Below are 21,007 nucleotides of genomic sequence, written 5' to 3' on the forward strand. Positions count from 1 at the left end.
AATATCATTTCTGTGTTTACTTTGATCTGAAGTCTAACTCATTTAGTTCTACATTTATGTAAGGTTAGGTTATACCGGCGATCGTAATGATCCACTTAAACCTATTAGCCCATTGTGTAGCCTTATTACATACTCAGAGCCTTTGGCCAAACTTAAAATTCTTTTTAGAAGTAGGTCCTGGAGTTGAACAAGATCTTTAAAAAGGGAAACTCATAAAATAATAAGTCGGTGTTGCGCATACGCTAGGCAGTAACAAAGCACATATAAGACACTTTCATCACTCTCAACAACTATGACAGAAATGATTAAAATTTTCAACATTGTTCCTTCATCGATTGCGAATCACTAGACTAACATCTTTGCATGGCGTCTCAATAAGAAGACTAGATTTCTTATTAAAGTAACGCCGCCAATTTGCATACAGATACCTATACATCGTTGAATTTTCCTATTGTTTATTACATCTACATTTAATAGTAACTTTCAATGACCTTAGTGAATAACAACTACTGTAGATATAATTTTTTTAGAACTTCAAATTAGTAACAATTTAACCGGGGTATTGAGCAGTTGCTTTCACGTAAATGTTTACTGATTGGACTTTCTGGAGAAAGAAAAATTTGCACGAAACAAAAGCTTATATGTTAATCAAAGACAGTTCTATATTATTAAAAATGTTGTATTATAGCAATCAGAAAACTTATAGCAATACACTTGGTACTCTGAATGGTATTGTCACTTCTGTTGTAAAATAATTATATCGCAGTATCGCACTATCGCACTATGTTTCATCTGACGTCACTGAATGGAACATGTTTAAACCATTAGCATAACTTTTATGGCTACAGAATGTAATGCCAAAAAGTACTTGTTTTATGACCAAAATGACAGCCACAACAACAACTTCAACATGAAATATTTACCGCAACGGTAAATAAAAGTTTTCGTGTAAACTTTCCACAAAACATTTTGGAAAACGTACGAAATAAAATTTTAATTTCTAAAATCCATTGTTGCCATCATTGCCATTGTTGCCATTGTTGCCATCGTTGCCAGCAAACCAGCAACAAACGCACAACACGGATTGTTGCAAATTCGTGTACACGTGGGAAACGCGTGTGACGGAGAGATGCATGGGGAACAAATAGTGAAAAAATTCGTCCATAATTCATCCAATGGAGAATCACTCACAATGTTCTAAAACCAGTAAATTTAGTGTTTAACTACAAAGTTTTTTATTACTTCAACGAAACATAAGGACAAATGCACGGCAGCGACGCAAGGAACTCGGCCATCATTGTCCTTTCACAAAGACGTACAGCGACACATTCATTTAAAAATCTGCTTACATTGAACTAACAATAAAGCTCCTTAAAGGCTTTAGTAATTCCACAACACTTCCTGATTGATTGAGATTAGGAGTTGAGAAGCAAGCAAAAAGTGACATTGCTGCTTTGTTCATCATGCTTTGTTTGTAACAGCTCCGGTCTTAAACACTAACGCGTATATTACCACACTAGTCATATGAGCAAGCAACGTCAATCGAAGGAGTTATGAGCCTGACGCGGACGTTGAAATGAGCAGCGGAAATATTCAAGTAAGCAGAAATTACTTAACTGCAAATTCAGGTGTGATAGCATCAGTACGTAAGCTCATGTGGGATTATTTTATATTGCTTACGACAAAAAACTTTTTCAAAGTGGCTCCGTACTCCAACAGGATACATTTCATTTCTTTAGTATAAAACTTTCACACATATTATCATTAAAATTATTAGTAAATATTTGTTGGGATACCCCTCTGAGATATATGAAGAATGGTGCAGTTTCCGATATCAAATTTTTTGAAACACTTTTTTAACTAATCGATCGGAAGCGCTTATAGTATGTCTATTAGAGTTTTTGAATTAACGAGATTAATCAAATTGATTTCTTGTCATAATCAAATTCAGTTAACACTGTGGATGATCGATATCCAAGAGAAGTTAGAAAAAGAGCAAGAGAGAAATTGTTTTGGAAGAGACATCATAAACATTAATAGCTTCGTGCGACAAAAGCAACTTCTTGGTGCACAATATTTTATTCGAATTAAATAGAACTATGCGTTCACTGTCAGATGTTCTAAAATGAATTAATTACGAATTTCAAATCTGCGATCTATGATTTTGTTAGGTCATGATATGATAGATTCTAACGTTATTATTTACCGAGATGAGTAGAACTGTAGTCTAATAAGATAGATAGCAACAATATAGTCAGTTAACGTCAAGTCAAGAAGTATAGAAGAATCGGGTATTCTTCTATTCCATAGGAAATCATATAAAAAGACGAAGAGTAGAAGAAAAGAGGAGAGAAGCTATCTAATCAAAGCTTATCTTTCAAATAACTTTAAACTTTTCGCGTCCAAAGTTATTCTTTGAAACTAAACTCATTGCATCATAATCGAAAATGTTGGGATTATGAACCAATACGAAAATACGAAATACGAAAAACAGAAAAATATAATGAAATATTTGGTAAGTGGGACTGCTAAATGGAAAGTACTTAACTTGCTATTACCTTGGGAGTATCGCTTGTGCATATTTAATTTCGGGGATTCTGTCAAGTTACTAAATATTTTTGTTGTTTGCATTTTGCGCCCATTTCCCTTGGCGAATTGAAAAAAATCAGTAAAACTGCACACAAACTTTTTACAAATGCCACGAAATTAATTAAAATTGAGGTCAAATTAATTAACCGCTTATTATCGCAGCGCTTTTAATTGGATTTGACATTGACCAAATGACTTAATTAATGGCGGTTCGCACTACTAATGCTGAACGATTTTTAAGTAAGCCACAAGGAATACTTTTGCTTTTTATATTTTGATTAAACCACTGAAAGTGCAAAGAAACGGTAAACAAATAATTAAAGTAATTCAATTACTTAATTGCAATCAAACGAAGCCAAATCGACTCACACCTAAGCACTCTAAAAAGTAATGAAAGCCAAAGTGCATGGCTACGGGAACGAGTACAAAACAGCTGGTAAAAAAAACCTGGTATCGCTGAATGTGCGATAAGTCAAGAACGCGTAGTACACAATTTGGAAGGAACTTTTTCAATTAATTAAATTAACACATTCGAGAACAAAATTAACACCTGCAAATACTCAAATTAACATACGCACACGTATGCGAAATCATCTGCAGATTTGTTATTTCCATGCAAATGTCTGAATTACACACGTGTGTATCTCCACATCCATGCGTCGACAGAATGTTATCGTTGTGATGTAAATCAGTCGGAGGTGGTGGGTCTATTGTGCATTTAATATGTATGCGGTGAGAATGGAAGCATAAGATTTCGGACTTTGGTCACATACGGGTATACGAATATTTTGAATGAATTGCATTTTAGAAGCTGCCAGCTCATTATGTGCCCATCTAAATGGAAATATAAAATGTTTTACGGCATTTAAATGCGTCATTTGCAACTACTGCAATAGTTGCAAATGTGCTACAGCAGACGCCCACCCGAACTGGCCCGTTTGTGTTCGCACAAGTCTACGTATTTCTTGTCTAATTAACATATTACGTTTATGGTTATGTGAAAGCACTTTTATGGGAAAGCACCCGCACCCGCACAGAGTGGATGATACTCTGACACAGATGCGAGTTGTGATTTTCGCAGCGTTCTTCATATCAAATTTTCGATCTGAAACTTGTCTCGACTTCCAGTTCGTCTCTCTATGAGATACGATATGAGGAGATATTTGTGAATGCGTATTATTACGTGTGCTTTTGTGCAAATTAATGTCTTTGAGAATTTGTTAATTTAATATTTAAATTATGTGTAATGACAAATATGTCTGTAAAATGTATAAACGTATCATTCTAAGTAAAATTAAAGCATTCATCAGCAGGTTTAATTATATATCAACGAAAACGATGTCTAGCACTTGCAGTTAAATGAATTTTAGGTCTTAGAAAATAATTATATATAATTACATTAATTTTTTTCTAAAATTATTTTAATTTAAAATAATTTGAACCACTGTGTTTGTACATACTCATCTCCGAAACCGCCCAACCGACTTAAATTAAATTTTTTGAATGTCTATGGTGGTTTCAGCTTAAAAGATACTAAAGAAGCCCGTAAAGAAGTCCATCATTTTTTGGTCAATTAATCATTATTCTCTTCTTCAGCTCTTGCTTATATGCATAATTTTTTTCGTTATCGTATAAAAGTCTATATTAGCGAGAATATTTTACACTTAGCATTAGTAGAATACCAATTTTAAACCTAAGAAGCAGTACCGTTTCCAAACTACACAGATTATACACATTCACACTTTACATTGGCTATGTAATGATTAAGAAAAATAATAGAAAGATATGTTGTTCTTACTGCACTAAGGTTTGCATCCAATATACACCATACACGAATGGAGATAAAATTCCGATACCAGTATTTCGTACAAGTATTCCTTCTAATAATAATATTTAAACTATATGAAATAGTTTTTTCTTCATATAAGTATTAAATACTGAAAACAAATCCAGTAAATTGTCAGCATATTGCCAGATATGTATCATTTCTTAAAGAACTAGATCTGTACTTATCTATTGCTAAACATTTTCGGTAAATCTTTATTTGGTTAACAATTATTTAGAGAAGAAAATATCGGTTGTACATACTTTATTTCTTATTTAATATTCTATACATTAATTAGAATTTTAATGCAAATATAGTACTGCAGCCTAGGAAAAATGTATTATCAAATGTTATCATTCGTTTTGTTGTTGAAATTGAGAAGTCACGACTAGATGTAGGTATTAAGAGAAATAATAAAACAAAATAATTCACTTTCATCTACAGTTTAATCCATTATATAATGATGGTCACAGAATCAATTTCAATTTTGCTAATTAACGAGTCAAGGCTCGTATGCCATGAATGGCATAATGAATGAAACGAAAGATATTTTTACTTCAGCACTCGCACACTTCTGCTCACAATATTGTTTTAGTCGCCTTAGAGACAGAAGGAAAATTTTTATTATGTGTCCTGCTTTCATTTTCAATAAACCCTGTTTCGCTTTCCATTAAAGGATTTTCAATTCCACACACGTTTCACGGCAGACGCACATCAGGTACGAAACCTACCGCATTTACAAGTGGGCCACTTCATACACTCGTACGTATTTAATTTATTCGGGCAAGTTGAGCTTTAGAAAAAATACAAGTTTATTAAAAAATAAATAATTTTTATTGTCTCAGAGTAAGATTCACTAATACCAAGGAATCCCAGAATATGAAATACCTCAGAATGCAATTTTGGTGCAGTAATTTATTTTCCTCCTTATGGCATAACTAAAACGCATGAAGTTTTTTGTAGTTTGGATCATTCTATTTGTTTCAGTGTATATACATTTTCCATATCTCAGCCTTTAATCTTTTAATCCGCATACAGGCAGAATATTCGAAATTTTTCGCGTAATTCAGCGCAAAGTTAATTGTTATTTTGCGGCGGAATAATAGAATTTTTGTCGCATTTGCGGTAACATTTATCAGTACTTTTAACGAGAATTTTAGTCAGTCTGGAACAGATTCAAAATTTATGATGCACCACGGTAAAAGGTCAGCACTGCAGTACTGAATTTGATAGGACGCGAATTTTCCTTTCAAGTTCCGTATTTGTTTTTTAACTTTGCTTATTGGGAGTTCAAGTATTGAGTGTATTTGTGACCCCAATGGCCAATACGACACATTTTTCCAATATAAAAATTGATATGTCAGTTCTCTATCTTCCTACGTCAGTTGCTAACATAAACAGAAACCGAAGAAAAAAAAAATGATGAAGATTTTAAATTTCTTAAGTCTCATCTTAAATATATAAAATCCAGAATTTTGAGTTATTTGTTGAGCAGAAGAGCTTAGCGTTTCTTTTCACAACAAATATCTTTAAACACAAATTTCAAATTTGCATATAAATATTTCAGGCGCCCAAACTTGCAATTTGTAAACACATTTCGTACGAATTTCCATTGGGTTTATATTTTACTTTAATATTCTTTTTAATTTTTATATTTTATGAACTCAATTAATATTCCGGGCATACCCCACGCAATCTCTAAACTTAAAAATAACAAAGCACCGCATAAAATTGTAGTTTAGCAGAAACGACAAGAAATTGTTCACTAATATCGCCATATTTCACACAAAGTACGCCATTTTGCTTGTCTCTTTGTTTGTGCACAAGTATTTGGGATTTTATTTATAGCGTTTATATTATAACATGTATGTGTGTGTGTTCGTTTATGTGTGTGTGAGTGCGTTAGGTGACTGAGACCGAATACGAACAAAATACATACTACGTGATAGGAATGCCATATACCTGTTCGTTGATTGCTTCGGTTGGTGTTCGCAAATTAGGAAAGGGCAAACAAAGCAAACAAAGCAAACAAAGCGAGCAACAGAAGCTTCGCTGTCCGTTTTAAGGAACAAATTTAATTCTCACACATAGTTTTCTTTTCTTTTGTGGCGTGATTTAAAAATTTTCATTGAAACTTTGTTAAGTCAATTTTAACTAAGTCAACTGCCAACAAAAACCATAAATGAGCATCTGAAACAAGTTGTAGGAGAGTAAAAATTGTTTTCATATTTATTTTTTACCACTTCGCGTGAAGGATTTTTATCATTTATTTTCCAAGCACTTTACGACGACAAACAAACATATTCCGAATGTTACATCTGCCACAATATACCGAAAGCACAAAAAATTACAGCAGTTTAGTCATGTCGAAAAGAGCACCGTACCTTCAAGTATTCTTCAAGGAGCAGATAAATACAAATATTTTTCCCATGCCTGATTTACAGTGAAGAATTCGAAAGATAAATTACTATCGCAACTGATGAAAATGTACAGCATGGTTTTAAATACACCAGCTCCCGCTCTACTAGCCCACATCAGAATGAAATACAACTAACTCTTCCCTTTCTTACCGTTTGTGTCAAAATTGATATGAGAAACACTCTACAAAGATAAGAAAACTACATAGAAACACCTGTGCGCACTTAAGTGGCATTCCTCTTTTCAGATTATTCCGTTTTTCTTCTATTTAAGCTCTTTCAGTTCAACAGATAAGCAATATTTGCTGTGGGTAAACGCGTATGAGATATGACAGTTATGTTCGTTGTACCTCACTGCAATTCCTTTCTTCTTTGCTATATATAATCGTCCCTTATTTTTCCAAAGCGGGCGTTAGACAGGAATTTAATTTCATGTTTGGAGATTATATATTTTGTATATTTCTTTAAAATATTGCAAGAGATTGGCTTAAATACTTAACTAATGATAAGTTCATTTTCATTTCGTTTTATATAAATAAACTGAATATTATAATTGAACTTAAAAAGGAATTTTTGTGAAAAATAAGATATATACTAAGCAGTAATATTAATCGTACTTTTTGAAATTCATTGAACCAGATTCTTTCACGTTAACAAAAATTTATATATCGAGATTTTCAAATTAATGACGATGATTACTACCATATACCAACACATTTGGATAAGTTATTTCGTTATTGCAATCATTATTTTTTTCATTAGAAACAAAATTTTTAATTGCAAAAAAAAAGTATATATTGTTGAAAAGTTGAAATACCCACTTGTTTAATATGTTATCTTTACCCATATTTAATTTATATATTTGTATATATGTTTAATTTCATAATCATCTCCCGTTTTAATGAATTTGTTTAAATATGAGGTAAAATATTTGATGGATTTTTATTTTTAAGTCTTTACATTATATTAAATTTTGACTTATAAAATACTCTAAAAGTGAAATAATTAATTAGATTCTATCTTATATGGAAAAGAATAACAATAATAATAGTTTTTTCAATTTCATTTTACAATTTTAAATCTTAAGGTATATGTCAAGTTTTCTCAAGTTTCTTTCGGAATCTGTACGTTTGTATTAAATATGCAAATAACTTCTTACCCAAGCCAATCAAGGTGTTGAAAGGTAATGAATACATAAACGCAATTGAAATGGTTTAATTCTTGCTAAAATCGGAATATGCAAAAATTACTGTGGCATTAATTACAGAAATCATTACACAATAATTTGCATATGTGTGGTCGCATATGCTTTGTTAGCATGTCTGCTCATTCTTCTTTTTAATATGTAGACATGCTACATAGTTGCAAATTTGCTTTGGACCAGCAATTTCCTACGCATACATCAACAAAACAAATTCATGTGATAAATATTAATGAGCTCTCAGCGACTACGTTGACAGCAAATGTCAGTTTGACATTTGTAAGAAAACAAAATAAAAACAACAATAACATACACAACAACAACAACAACAAAGTCATAATAAACCAACACAAACACAAAGTGCGTAAATACTAATACGACGTGATGTACGACTCTTCAAGAAAAAGATGCAAACTCAAGTGAAGGCAAAACATGGAAACGAGGACAATTCCAAATATGAGTCAGTCATGTTAACCGTGGCAAGCTTGCTACACAAGATTCGTAGTATTAAAAAAAGCAGCTACTAATTTTACAAGATTTATAGTTAATATGGATATCAGTTATAATGCTCATTCATGACAAAATGGAAGATTAGTTTAAGAAGTACTCAGAATATTCACACCAGAGTATGAATCACTTTGATACGTGAAAGTGGCAGAAATTTTAAGCTATGCTTTAGCAGGTATGTAGGTGCAATGCTTTTAGCTCTAGAATGGAGAGTATGACAATTGTACTATATGGTATGCATTGCTAATTAAATTTAACAGTGATGTCTTTAATATTTGTGGCAACACTGAAAATTCTTATTATGTATTAAAATTCTTGGAAATGTTTAGATTCCTTTCTATTTCACAAGGAAAACTAACGCACACAGATTGCTTTCTTGAAAGTTAATTGCCACGCCTAAATGTAGTGCTTTTAAATATATTTCAAATACATTCTGAGAGAGAAAATTAATTGGAAAACACAAAATTTTTTCTTCAATTTTTGTAATTTTACTGCGCAAAGTAAATCGGCATAATTTACATTTTTTAACAATTTCTTTAACGAACAATGAAAAATATAAAGTGGAAAAGGCGGTGGTGGTGGAAGAAGACGAATAGCATAATAGCGTGGTTCACTTTAATTCTTATTAAAATGTTTCACTTGAAATAGCTTCAAAGATATTTTCGATCTAATCACGAAAAAAGCACAATAATGAAATATCCGCAGCACTTTGAAATTTTTCGAAAGTCTTCAAATAGGAAAGCCTTCAATTGTCTACGTCAACATGCTCGTTAAACAAATTAAAATGTTTTCTTGCCTTATTTCGGAATTTATTTAAATTTTTCTATCATTCATTTCAGATCTGTGTGGACAGATACACATTGCCAGATACAAAAAATTTAAATTTATTTTGTATACTTAGTAACGACCGCATCATATTTTACCACCGCTAAACCAAACCGTCCCAGTAGAAAACTTAAAGGAATTTCAATTTTCACTTATAGTAGGGAATCAAAAGTACTAATGCTGCCATGGACTGTTTGCTTATACCTTTCCCCATATGAAAGCCTGCCTGCTATTATCATTATAGCTATGAATTTGTATTTCCTATTCAGGCTTTTTTTGAATCTTTCGATATTTACATATTCCCGCGAAGTTGTCTTTCCACTCAATTGAATATTTTCATTTCCGCTGTTTTTCTTTGTTTTGATTTCTTTTTGGACTCAATTGCTATGCGTCTTTCTCTTGGTGTTTTTCTTTTATTCTTTTCCTGTATTATCGACGTTTAAGTTAAATACTTCAATACAGACTCTGCTGATAACGTCATCAAAATTCGCGTACTTTTATATATATAAATGCGTTTCATACGACTACATTGGAGTAGACTATATTTTGAAATTAAATCTTTCAACTGAATGTATCTTTTCTATAAAATATGGGCTGATGAGAAATTAACAAAACTACACAGCTGCAAAACTTCTCTCTTCGTATGTCCTATATTAAGAGAAATAACCTTATACGCATTATGTATAATATTGAGCCACCACTCTTACAATCTATTGAACAACTTTAGTTTATATATTCAACTTCTTAAAATAAATATTTACCATTTATTAATTTATATATAAAATCAGTTACTCAAATAACAAATTTAATTATCTTTTTTCTTACAGAAACATTTTCACCGCACCTCACTTCTTATCAAGGCGTTTAATCATAAGTTTCGCTTAGATCTGGAATTAAACTCGTAAGTACAGTAAAACAATAAAAAAATTATTTTTTTAATAAATTATGACTCAATAAAGCCATTATTTGATTTATGATAGATAGATAATTACAAAAAAATATTAGAAATTAAGAATCATTTTCAAGAACTACTTCTAAGTTAAAGCTAAGGAATAAATACTTCTTAAAACTTTCTCCTAAATAAACCGAATATCCTTGGGAACGTATATAATCAAAATTTATAACAATATTAGACCCCGCATGGCGTAAATAATAATCAGTTCTGGAATCGCTAACCACATTTTCTGTTAAAAATTTGATTCACCGGAAAGAGGGTCGTAATAAATTTGCAAAAAGGTAGCCACTAAATTTTTATTAAGTGATAACCATGAATTTTTTGCCAATAAGAAAAAACAACAACATCGAAATAAATAAAATTGAAACAGTTCGCAAACACAAAAGGGCTTCATGATTCATATGTATATAAAAACAGGATGTCCGCATATGGACCTCTATTGTTACCATTAGAATCAGAAATTTACTTGCAAAACAAATTTTACGCAAATGGAAAATATATCTGAGAGTGAGTGTTTCAATTCTTGTAGCTGATTACATATTTGTGTAGCCATGAGCGTAATTTCACTTAAGATGAAGGCGGCAGTCCGGCAACGCCAACCAACGCAAACCAAAGCCAAAAATTTGAATCTTATTAGGATAGAAATAAAATTTTATTTATGTGTGAATGTCCGTGCGATTAGAAGTATTGTACTACTACAACTCCTTACTACTTTACTACAATATGAAGAAAGTAAATAAATAAAAGTGGTAAAACTAGAAGGTGCAAAATTTGTACAATCTAAAAATAAAGATAAACATTTTTATGAGCTTATCGCAAGAAAGGTCCAAACTCATTGCAGGCCCTTTTAGTTTTCCTTTTTGCAATTAGAGCACAAAAGTTTTTCATATCTGTACGCCTTACCGCCTTGCCGCTTACTTGTTTACTGTTTATTTATGCGCTCTTGTCGGCTTGCTAACCGTAACCCCTGACATGCTTTCTGGCCCACTATGCCTATTCCGTCGAGGTTCGCTGACCACAAAACCAAGTGTCGGGAGCGCTTTCATTTGTTGTTTTGTTGTTCTGTTGTTTCAGTTATTATTGTTTGTGCTGGTCGCTGGTCGCTATTTTTGTTATTGTTATTTGTTTCTGGTTTTAACGTTTATTATTTTTATGCGGTAGCATTAGGTAAACTCAGTATTTGCACATAACACAGCCACCACAGTCAGCCGACCCAAATACCAACATAACCAGTAACAGGAGCAGAAAAATAAAACGAATGCAAACAAACGGTAGGATTGCTTCCACTTTGCATTAAAATAATTACTAATGAATTTGTTTGTTAACCATTTTTAGAGGGTTAATGTTTGGCAGAGTCGAATTTCGGTTATTCGACTGAACAACTTGATTTGTTTTTATTTTTCAGCCTATTTAGTTTTTGTGGTTATCGATGTTTTTATGGCTCCCTTCTAACTAAATTTGTTCTACCTATGTACCTATTTGTCCTTTTATTACGACATTCCAGCTCACTGAAATAGTCCTTGCCAACAAGTACGCAATTCAGTTAATATACGAAATAGCAACCATACATTTTTATTTTTATTATTAGATTGTAAACGACTATTAACTTAAACATCTTCAATTATTAAATCTTATTTGTCTATGTTGAAGCTATTTGAGCCAGTGCACTTGAGCACTTTTACTCTTTATTAACTCGAGGTCTCTTCAAAACTCCTCTTTACGCCTTGACTGCATTAATGTTTATCACTTCATCAGACTAAGCAATAATTGACCTTAGATCTGCACACCTTCCCGACGAGTCTGTACCCATTGCGAGATTCGATAGCGCGCCGTTGGTAAATCTGTCAGTTTTCACAAATAATTTCAGGGCTCTTTCCTTTATATATTTTATGATGGGATCAATCATGAGGTCCCTGAGGATGTCATTCGACCTAATGTACCATGCTATATATATATATATATATATATTTGTGGGATAGATGTAGAAAATGAGATCTTTTTACATGGCCAATTATATGTGGCGTGTTCTCGGGTTGAAAAACTGGTCAAGTTTATTCATTTATACTTCTCAAGAATTGACTAAAAATATTGTTCATCAACTCGCATTAAAATGAAATTAAACAAACATTATTACGAATTGTTTTTAAAAAAATTGATATTATTTCAAAATAATGAATAACAAAATTATTACATTATTTGTCTTTCATTTCTTACTTTGTTTAATACCCTAATCGCTTAGTATATCATGCAGGACAACGAAAATCGGGTCCGCTAGTATATATATATATATATTTTAATTTTAATATATATATTTTTTTTAATATATTTTTAATTTTTATTTTAATTTGTTTTAATTTATTTTATTTTAATTTATTTTAATTTTTATTAATATATAAAAACCAATTTCACTTAGAACGATCAATGATTGGTCAAATATATTGTATATCAGTTTTGCAGTAAAAGGAGATAAAACTCAGACTGAATTTTGAGTGGATTAAACTAAGCATATTTCTTCTTATTATTTGGCACTACAGTCCAGTGTGGCCACCCTAAAAAACTTAAAATATTTACTTGCTTTAAAGTGAATGTAAATTCAGGTAACTTCCTACCACATGGCTTGTAACACCTATTATTACATATAGTATTTAAGTTCCCCTTGGATCATTTGATGAATGTCTGATACCGTGCCTAGGCCTACTGTCCCATTCCGTACGAAATTTTTTCTAGCGCATTAATTGCGCATTTATGTTTACGCGTGCATGTAGGCGTGCTTCAATTTCACTTTAAGTAAATTTATAATGAATCGCGTTGAAATTGTTTTAAGCTTGTTTTCTTTAATAAGTACATGTATATTAAAAATTCGCTTATTATGTTTTCATTTCATTTTATTTTATTTCATTTTATTTCACTTTACCTTACTCATACACGAGAAGTCCTCGTTTCCCGTTTCTCGTTTCTCGCTTCTCACATCAAGTCCTTTCGTCTCTAAACGACAGTGTAAATAGGCGTAATAAAAGTGCAAATAAACACACTCAAATTAAAGTCAAGAAAAAAATCGCAAAGCATTAAAACGAAATGAGAATGAAAAATAAAATCAAAAAAGGCAAAACAACCAAGAAAATAAATAAAAAATGAAGTGGAAGAAGTGGAAAAAAGAAAAGGAAATATAAAGAAAGTTCAAAGATAAACGAATTTTTTATTATGTGGCTTATTTAATTTTTTATTTTTGCGCTTACCTCGAGTACATAAGTCAAGAGTCCTTTGCTTTGTATTTGCCTTGTATAGGCGTATTGTGGTGCAGCATCTTGTTGTTGTAAAAAAAGCGTAAAATAAATTTGCCCGTCTTCGTCGGAAACGAAACACAAGGCTAAAAGTGCGTTCCTTCTCCTCCCACGATAGGATGTGAGAACGGACTGACTGAGGTGGACGGTTCCTCAAACTGAGTTGGATCAGAGTGCGAAAGTTGATGGGATAAGATGAACAAAGGTGAAAAGCTTCCAACTTAAGTTTCAACTGCTATAATCAAATTTATGTTCTCAAAAGCGGCACGCAGCTGCAGGACTCCGACTTAAGACGGGCTGAGCCTTTAATGTAAAATAGACCAAACAGATTAATTTGATTTTATTTGCGGTTTTATTGCGCTTGTTATTGCCTCATTTTTTACTTTGCATTTCCGCTGGCACAGCCATTGCCGTTTATTTCCTTTATTACAATTGCAATACTGGAAATAAAAATTAAAACTGTAAATGAGCCCGAGGCTCTAAAACACTTAAATTTAAGATTTTTGACCTTTGGCGCAAATGAAGAACAGCGGATAACAGTCATGGCAAGCACAGATTGCATAAACACAACTAAATGATGGATCCAGAGATAAATTAAAGAGCGGAGCAATCTGCACATTTAAAACATTTGCTTTAATTTAGAATTGAATTAAAATTCTACGATTCTCTTAAACTTACTCATATTGTACAATACTTCTTAATTAGCGCATTTCACTCTAGTATAAACGTTCAGTTTAGTTAATATATACTGTGTAACAATTTATATTAAGCGGATTTTTATTATATTATTGTGTATTTAAATGTGTAATTAAAATTTCAACAATAAACATAATAAGGAATATACAAAAAAACAACTATCGAAATAAAAGTTAAAATTCTGGAAAAAGAAAAACGACTTTAAAATAAGCATCAATCTGCTCATATAATTCTGACCCAAATAAATTATAACCTAAATCTGCTGGGAAGTTGGTATACTAACGAAGGGTTAGAGAACTAATAGTAGCGATAATGTGCCTAAACCGATTTTTTGGTTTCTGAACTCAAAATTTTAATTTTGTTTTTCATTTCAAATTAAAAGAAAAACTTTTAAAATAAGATATTTTGAAATATTTTTCTACTTTAAAAGGATTGCCAAATGTTCGATATACAATGGCCGCCATTTAAAACATAAGAATTTTAGAATTTTTTTCAAATTTAAAGACGTTATCAAATGTTTACTAAACAATGGACTCTATTTGATCTATAAAATATGAATGTAAATACATTCTCTTAACTAATTTTTAATTTCTGTTATTTATGTGGTGAGAGAAATAATGTGAGTTTAATGTCCAGAGAAGATTGTATCTAAAATATCAGCATTAACTATTAATTGATTATATATTTAACCCATTTGATACTTGTCTATTAATTCAATGGACATGAGATTTCACTTGATGATAGTTAAAGTTCTGTTAGCAAATCCTGAAGCCCAGATGCAATTGTATCTTTAGGAGCTTAATGTAACCTAAAGACTCCCTCAAATTATTTCACAATATTAATATTTTACAAGGAATTTATAGCATTATTCTGTTATTGAATATCCAAAGAAACAAATTGCAAACATATGTGAACTCTAACACATGTAAAATTATAATCATAAATTTCTGTATATTTAATTGGTAAAAACCTCTAGACACCGCAAAATCTCAGTATATAATAGGTTTTAAATTACCACAACACATTTTTGAGCTTAGATAGGAAATTGCTGTTCTCCCACATTATTCAATAATGATTCCACTGACAAGTCGACAATTTTATTTAAAGCATAAACAAATTCTTAATGTGGAACATATGCATCATCTGAAGGAATAAATTACTTTGTGTTATTATTTTGCTTCAGCAAATCAAAATATTTTATTTGTTTACCTACGATTGAGTGGAGGAAAATGTTTTCACTACAACGCAGGATGTATAAATAAAAATTATATAACACTACGTAAATATATCTGACAGATGTACGTCATTCAAAAGAGCAAAGCTGATAAACATAATTTAATTTATGGGAAAAATAAATAGCACTGCTCTCTGCTCATTTACGGTTTATGTCTCGAATTAAATTTTTCTTATTTTTATTTTCCAAATGACATAAAAATGTTTCATGCGTGTTGATTTTTTACAATTTTTATTTTAAACAAAAATTGTTTACCTTCTCAGGCTTCAAAGAAAAAGAGCTTAAGCACCTGTTACACTGATTTTGTATCTATAGAATAATTTTCTTATTTATTTGAAAACCCCTCACTGTTGAGTTTAGCAGGCATGACCCACTACAGAAATTTTCTTTTAATCTTTCAATTATTTTTTTTTCATTTTTTACTAATTTTTTTTTAAAACAATGTCAATAATGTAATATCAAACTCCTCCACTTTCGTAATTTTAAAACATAACGTTCACATAACTATTTTCAATATTCCAACAAAGTAAATCTGGAGACTATTGAATTTATTTTTCTTTAAGAAACATTTCAATCCTTATAAAAATATAACAAAAGCTAGTCAGAGTTAATGGAGATTTTACTTTTTTTCCCCAACTACTGACTATTATTGCTAACAATTTAGTTATCAAATTTCAACAAATTTTTCCCAGTTCCACTCAATCTCTGGAATTCCTTATTGCTTTAGGCAATAATTCCATATGTGTGTATTATCATTGCATAACACACTAAATCAGCTTATACGCGTTTTACCGTATATCAGGAAGAAAATATTAATTTGTTTAAACTTTGATTTTAAATCTACAATTGCCTCTCGCTCTGCATTTTATAACTAAGAATATAATATGGAATATCATGTTCAAGGTAAGAAGTTTGCTCAATGTAATACCAAAGCCTAACACCTGACCTCTAGGAGTATTTAATGTTTCTTAGGAAAGATTTAAGAATACAAACACGAATATTGCTAAACGCCTTTTCCATGCAAAAACTCAATACTATCTGTTCGTTATGAAAAGCGAAATATTCAAAATTCACTTAACTATCTAAAAGTGTCAGTAAAAACTCCTCGACAAAAAGAATTTGAACATTTATAAATAAATTTAAAATTAAACCAATTATTTTAATTTCTTTTATTTTTCTTGTATTTTGCAAAGTTTTCACTAAATTGATTTTTATCACTTCCAGGCAACTTTTGTCACCAAACATCCAACAGAAACATTATCATGTAGGCGGATATCTTGTAGATGGTAATCGACATGTAAGTATCTACAGAATAAATAGAAAACAATTATTCCAATAAAAAAAGTTTTTAAAGGTAAAAAGAAAACAAAAAAGGTAACAAAACTAATGAATTCCTTATTGAGCTCATACAGATGCAAGTATGAGATATATCTGCAACTTCTAAATTTATTAAATATTTTTTTTGTACTTTGGAAAATTTTTGAAAGATTCATTAATGAGCTTTCGAGAAATTTGAAGCTTATTTTTCTCATTCTCACCCGATTTAAAAATATTTAAAATAATTTTGCCTCATTCCTAATTTATATCGTTACGTTAGACACACCCATTAGAAGCTAATCGGGAAAATTGTATTGACACTTTTCCGTTCACTTTTCACAGCTTTTAATTTTTAAACTTCTTCGTCTGGCTTACGTTGAGATCCTTGTAAGGTTAAATGAAGCAAACGGGGAACACTTGTGCCTTTTAATTTTGATAACGAAAACGAAAAGGAAAAAGAAAATCGACAGACAATGAGATGTATTCGTATGTGTTTTGATAGAGCTTGAGATACAACTACAATGGAGCGAAATAAATTAGCTCTGAAATTTTTACCTGAATTATTGACAAAAGGCGACAGCATAGCTAAGTCTGAGGGTAAATTAAAGTAAACAATTTAGCAGGCAGAGAAGAGATGAAGCACAATTCGTGACTCGTGATGAAAGATACAAAGGCGAAGATTTCGCTTAATTTTGTTGGGTTTTGATTGAATTTGGAAACGGAAGCACACTAAATTGCGAAGCTTGAATTTCAATTACAATGTTAACTTGAGCATTTTCTTTTCCACATTTCCCCATAAGTCTTGGGCTAACACCAATACAAAAGCGAAAAGCGAATCATTCAATGTATCTGGGCTCGTTTAAAAAATTTTGTTTATAAAAAACGGCGCGTGCAAACAAAGTAGAAATATCTGCAGTGCCGTTTCTTCTGCGTTCGTAATTGATTTCTTTATGGTTCAAAATAGCTCGGCGAGTATGTGCGTCTGCATATATGAGACTAGATGTCAGTATTCGATGTTCGAACGCTAACGTATATCCGCACGTTGTTACAGGATATTCGTATGTGTTGTGTACTTCTGAAACCGTTTGTGTGAAAAGACATATTGAGAGAAAAATCACGTCGAAGCTACAAAAGAAAAGAATTTAATAACAAAAATCAAATTTCGCACGTTTCAGATTTTTATTTTTGTCATAAGTAAACGAAGGAAAACGAACAAATGTTGGGCAAAAATAGACAAGAAAAATGTGCGAATAAATTTGACTTTTGAAGTGCAAAATATCCTCATTGACTACGGATTGGACATTTCTGAACCATTTTTCTTATTTGGAGAATAAGCAAATGAGAGTCTTCATGCCAACTTCTATCAAAGTAAAGCAAAGTAATCCAATTATATTAGAAATCATTACACATCGCCATTTGCTGCTACACGCAAAAGTATTTCAATATTTTGGGGAAGATACATTTAAGTTTGAATATTAGTGCACGTATCGCAATTTCGGCACGCTTATGGGTGAAATCAATAATTACCACTGCCATAAACACCTTCTTGAGTCGGAGCAACTAGATTGAGTTCAATACATCAGACGATTCTAAAGCAATAAATTTTGAGAGTCTCATCCGTAGTCAATGTGCTAAAACGTTTAACTACATTTCGCAATAAAAAATATAATTTATCGCACACACAAGAAAATTATGTAAATCAGATATTTTTGATATCTTGGAGAAGAACGAGAAGCAGAGATTTAAAGGATTTTTTTGTGTTTCAGACTTTTTATTATTTTTATTGTTAAGAAATATTAAAAAATGTTCATTTAGCTTTATAAACAAACATAATTTTTTCGAGGAAAATTGTTCTTAACATTTTTGAAATACATTCAGAAGTAGATGCTTTTATATTATTTATATCTTCTGTCCTCATTACTAACACAATATCTTCTTAGATATATGTATATATACACGTATATGTATAAATATTAATTTGAAACTTTGCTTTGTTTATTAAAGCTAAGCTTATGAGGAAAAAGATACGCCTTTAGCAGCTTTAATATTTATGATTATTCAAGTTTTATTAAAAGTTTTCACAAATGCGGATGACAAACAGGAATACATACTAGTTTTGCATTTGAAAGAACGGAAATTAAGTTTACAAAAATGTTATTTATTTCTTCTATTAAAAATATTAAAGTAAGTGATATTACATGGTCGTGAAGTCAAGATATGAAAGCATATTTCAATATTTACTTGCAAAATATTAAAATATTGATGAAAGTAGTGCAGCCGCTGTGTTACTTCATAAGAATGTAATTTCCTTAACAGTATGTGTTAGAATAAAATAATATAAAAAAAAACAGACTTTAAAATTTAAAAATCTTAACCTAAAAAAATATATTTACCCTTTCGAACTTAACATAAAACGTATTTCGTTCAAAATTTTCTAATAAAATTTCCTGTCAGTTTTTTAATATATTTTTTCCGGACAATTAAAATTGCCTATTGAAATAAACTCTATACGGAATCCTTCAAAAGTTGTCGATCTATATTTCAATTTATATCTTTTAAGTAGAAGATTATGCGATAAGCATAACCTTTTAACCTTGAACGTCAGTATGTAATGAATAAGTCTCCTAACTGACAGTCAGCCAACGATCATTGATTTTCCTATTAAAGAATTATTATTCTGATTGATTCTATATGGATCCTTTAAAGTTCTTTAATCTACATATCAATTTATATGTTTCAAGAATAACTGTACGCAATGAGCAAGACGTGTTCATTAAAACATTGAGAACGTAGCTATCTATACACGAATAACGAATAACTCTTCTAACTGATAGTCAGCCAGCAATGAAAGAATTCTTCTTACACTTTTTTATTCAAATATAGGCTGAACTATTATACAGAAATTGAGAATGTAAGATTCAGAAATATTATAGAATAATTTTGTATGAATATGCATATACAAATATAATACGTAATCATTTCAAAACCATTTTAAATTTTTAACTACTTTTATTTGCAGGACATCGAACATTGCTATTACCATGGCACAGTGAAGGATTATCCTGGAGCAAGTGCGGCGTTCCATACGTGCAACGGCGTAAGCGGCGTAATACACATTGGCAACGAGACATTCGTTATTCACCCCTTCTACGGAGGCGATCTTTCGGTATGTTGTCGTATTTAAATACTTCCACTCTTTTCTACTTAGTGCAAATCCACTTAAGTGAAAAAGTAACTGAAAACTTAGAAAAGACAGAAGCTCGTATTTATTTAATTTATTCTTCCAATTTACAAGCGTACAATGGTTTAAAAGTTCTTAAATCCCAGTCGTTCTTACAGTAGATAAAAATGGCACTCTCCATGCCGCATACTGACATAAAGGCTAAACTATGATTTATATAATCCACATGATATTATCTGAATACGTAAAAATACTTAGGATAACACACAAACACTCCCATACACTCACCAGTAAATCAGTAAACCAGTAAAGACATGCACCTATAATTTTTGTAAAGTTTAAATAAAACTCACAGTTTTCCAACTCAACCCTTTACCTATCGAAAATTCCGGAGGAAGTCCTGAATATGTGAGCTTATTTGAAACTTACGAATAAAAATTCGGTGCAGCACGCTACTAATAAATAAAAATTTGCACAAAAAAAGGAAATAAGGAAAATCCTTTGGAGAAGCTAGAAATACAAGCAAAATGGCGGAGAACAGGAACGACTTAATGTGAACGAAGGCATGAGGTAAATGCGAAAACTTATGACTTTCCGGTTCAATTTATTTGAATTTCTTGCTTCCACTCATTGTGTTGGTGTTACGGGTTTGGGCCAAATTTTAAATTTATGACAAATTCATATTGATTCCTATAGCCTCAACCCTTGAAACATGAATGGCCCTGCGATGATGGAGCATGTGCCTCGGTTTCTTCACAAAAATTTCTCCAAACACAAATTGATGTGAACATTTTTTTATGTTCGCCCTCAAAAGGTAAAAATAAAGCTAAGCACCCAGCAAATCCTCAATGATTGGTACTCCTCCTGCCAGGATATTTCTTTGGTGTGCTGCTGCATTATTATTATGATTATTATTATTGTAGTATTTTTTCCTTTTCTTTTTCTTTTCTCTCTCAAATATGAAGTATTACTAGAATTT

At 31.2% G+C, this 21,007-nt stretch overlaps 1 protein-coding gene across 1 annotated transcript in view; it reads left to right on the top strand.

Moving 5' to 3' along the window:
* The window catches only part of LOC119671915 (disintegrin and metalloproteinase domain-containing protein unc-71-like), a gene marked incomplete at its 3' end in the record, with an annotated part of 88,048 nt that extends 68,035 nt beyond the window's left edge, over positions 1–20,013 (top strand). The window contains 3 exon segments of the mRNA XM_038082791.1: positions 10,192–10,265; positions 16,755–16,827; positions 19,867–20,013. Of these exon segments, the coding sequence (XP_037938719.1) occupies positions 10,192–10,265; positions 16,755–16,827; positions 19,867–20,013 (294 nt within the window).
* Positions 20,014–21,007: the final 994 nt, after the last annotated feature.

This window comes from Teleopsis dalmanni, chromosome 1, assembly GCF_002237135.1.
Source record: "Teleopsis dalmanni isolate 2A chromosome 1, ASM223713v2, whole genome shotgun sequence".
NCBI classification, from domain to species: Eukaryota; Metazoa; Arthropoda; class Insecta; order Diptera; family Diopsidae; genus Teleopsis; species Teleopsis dalmanni.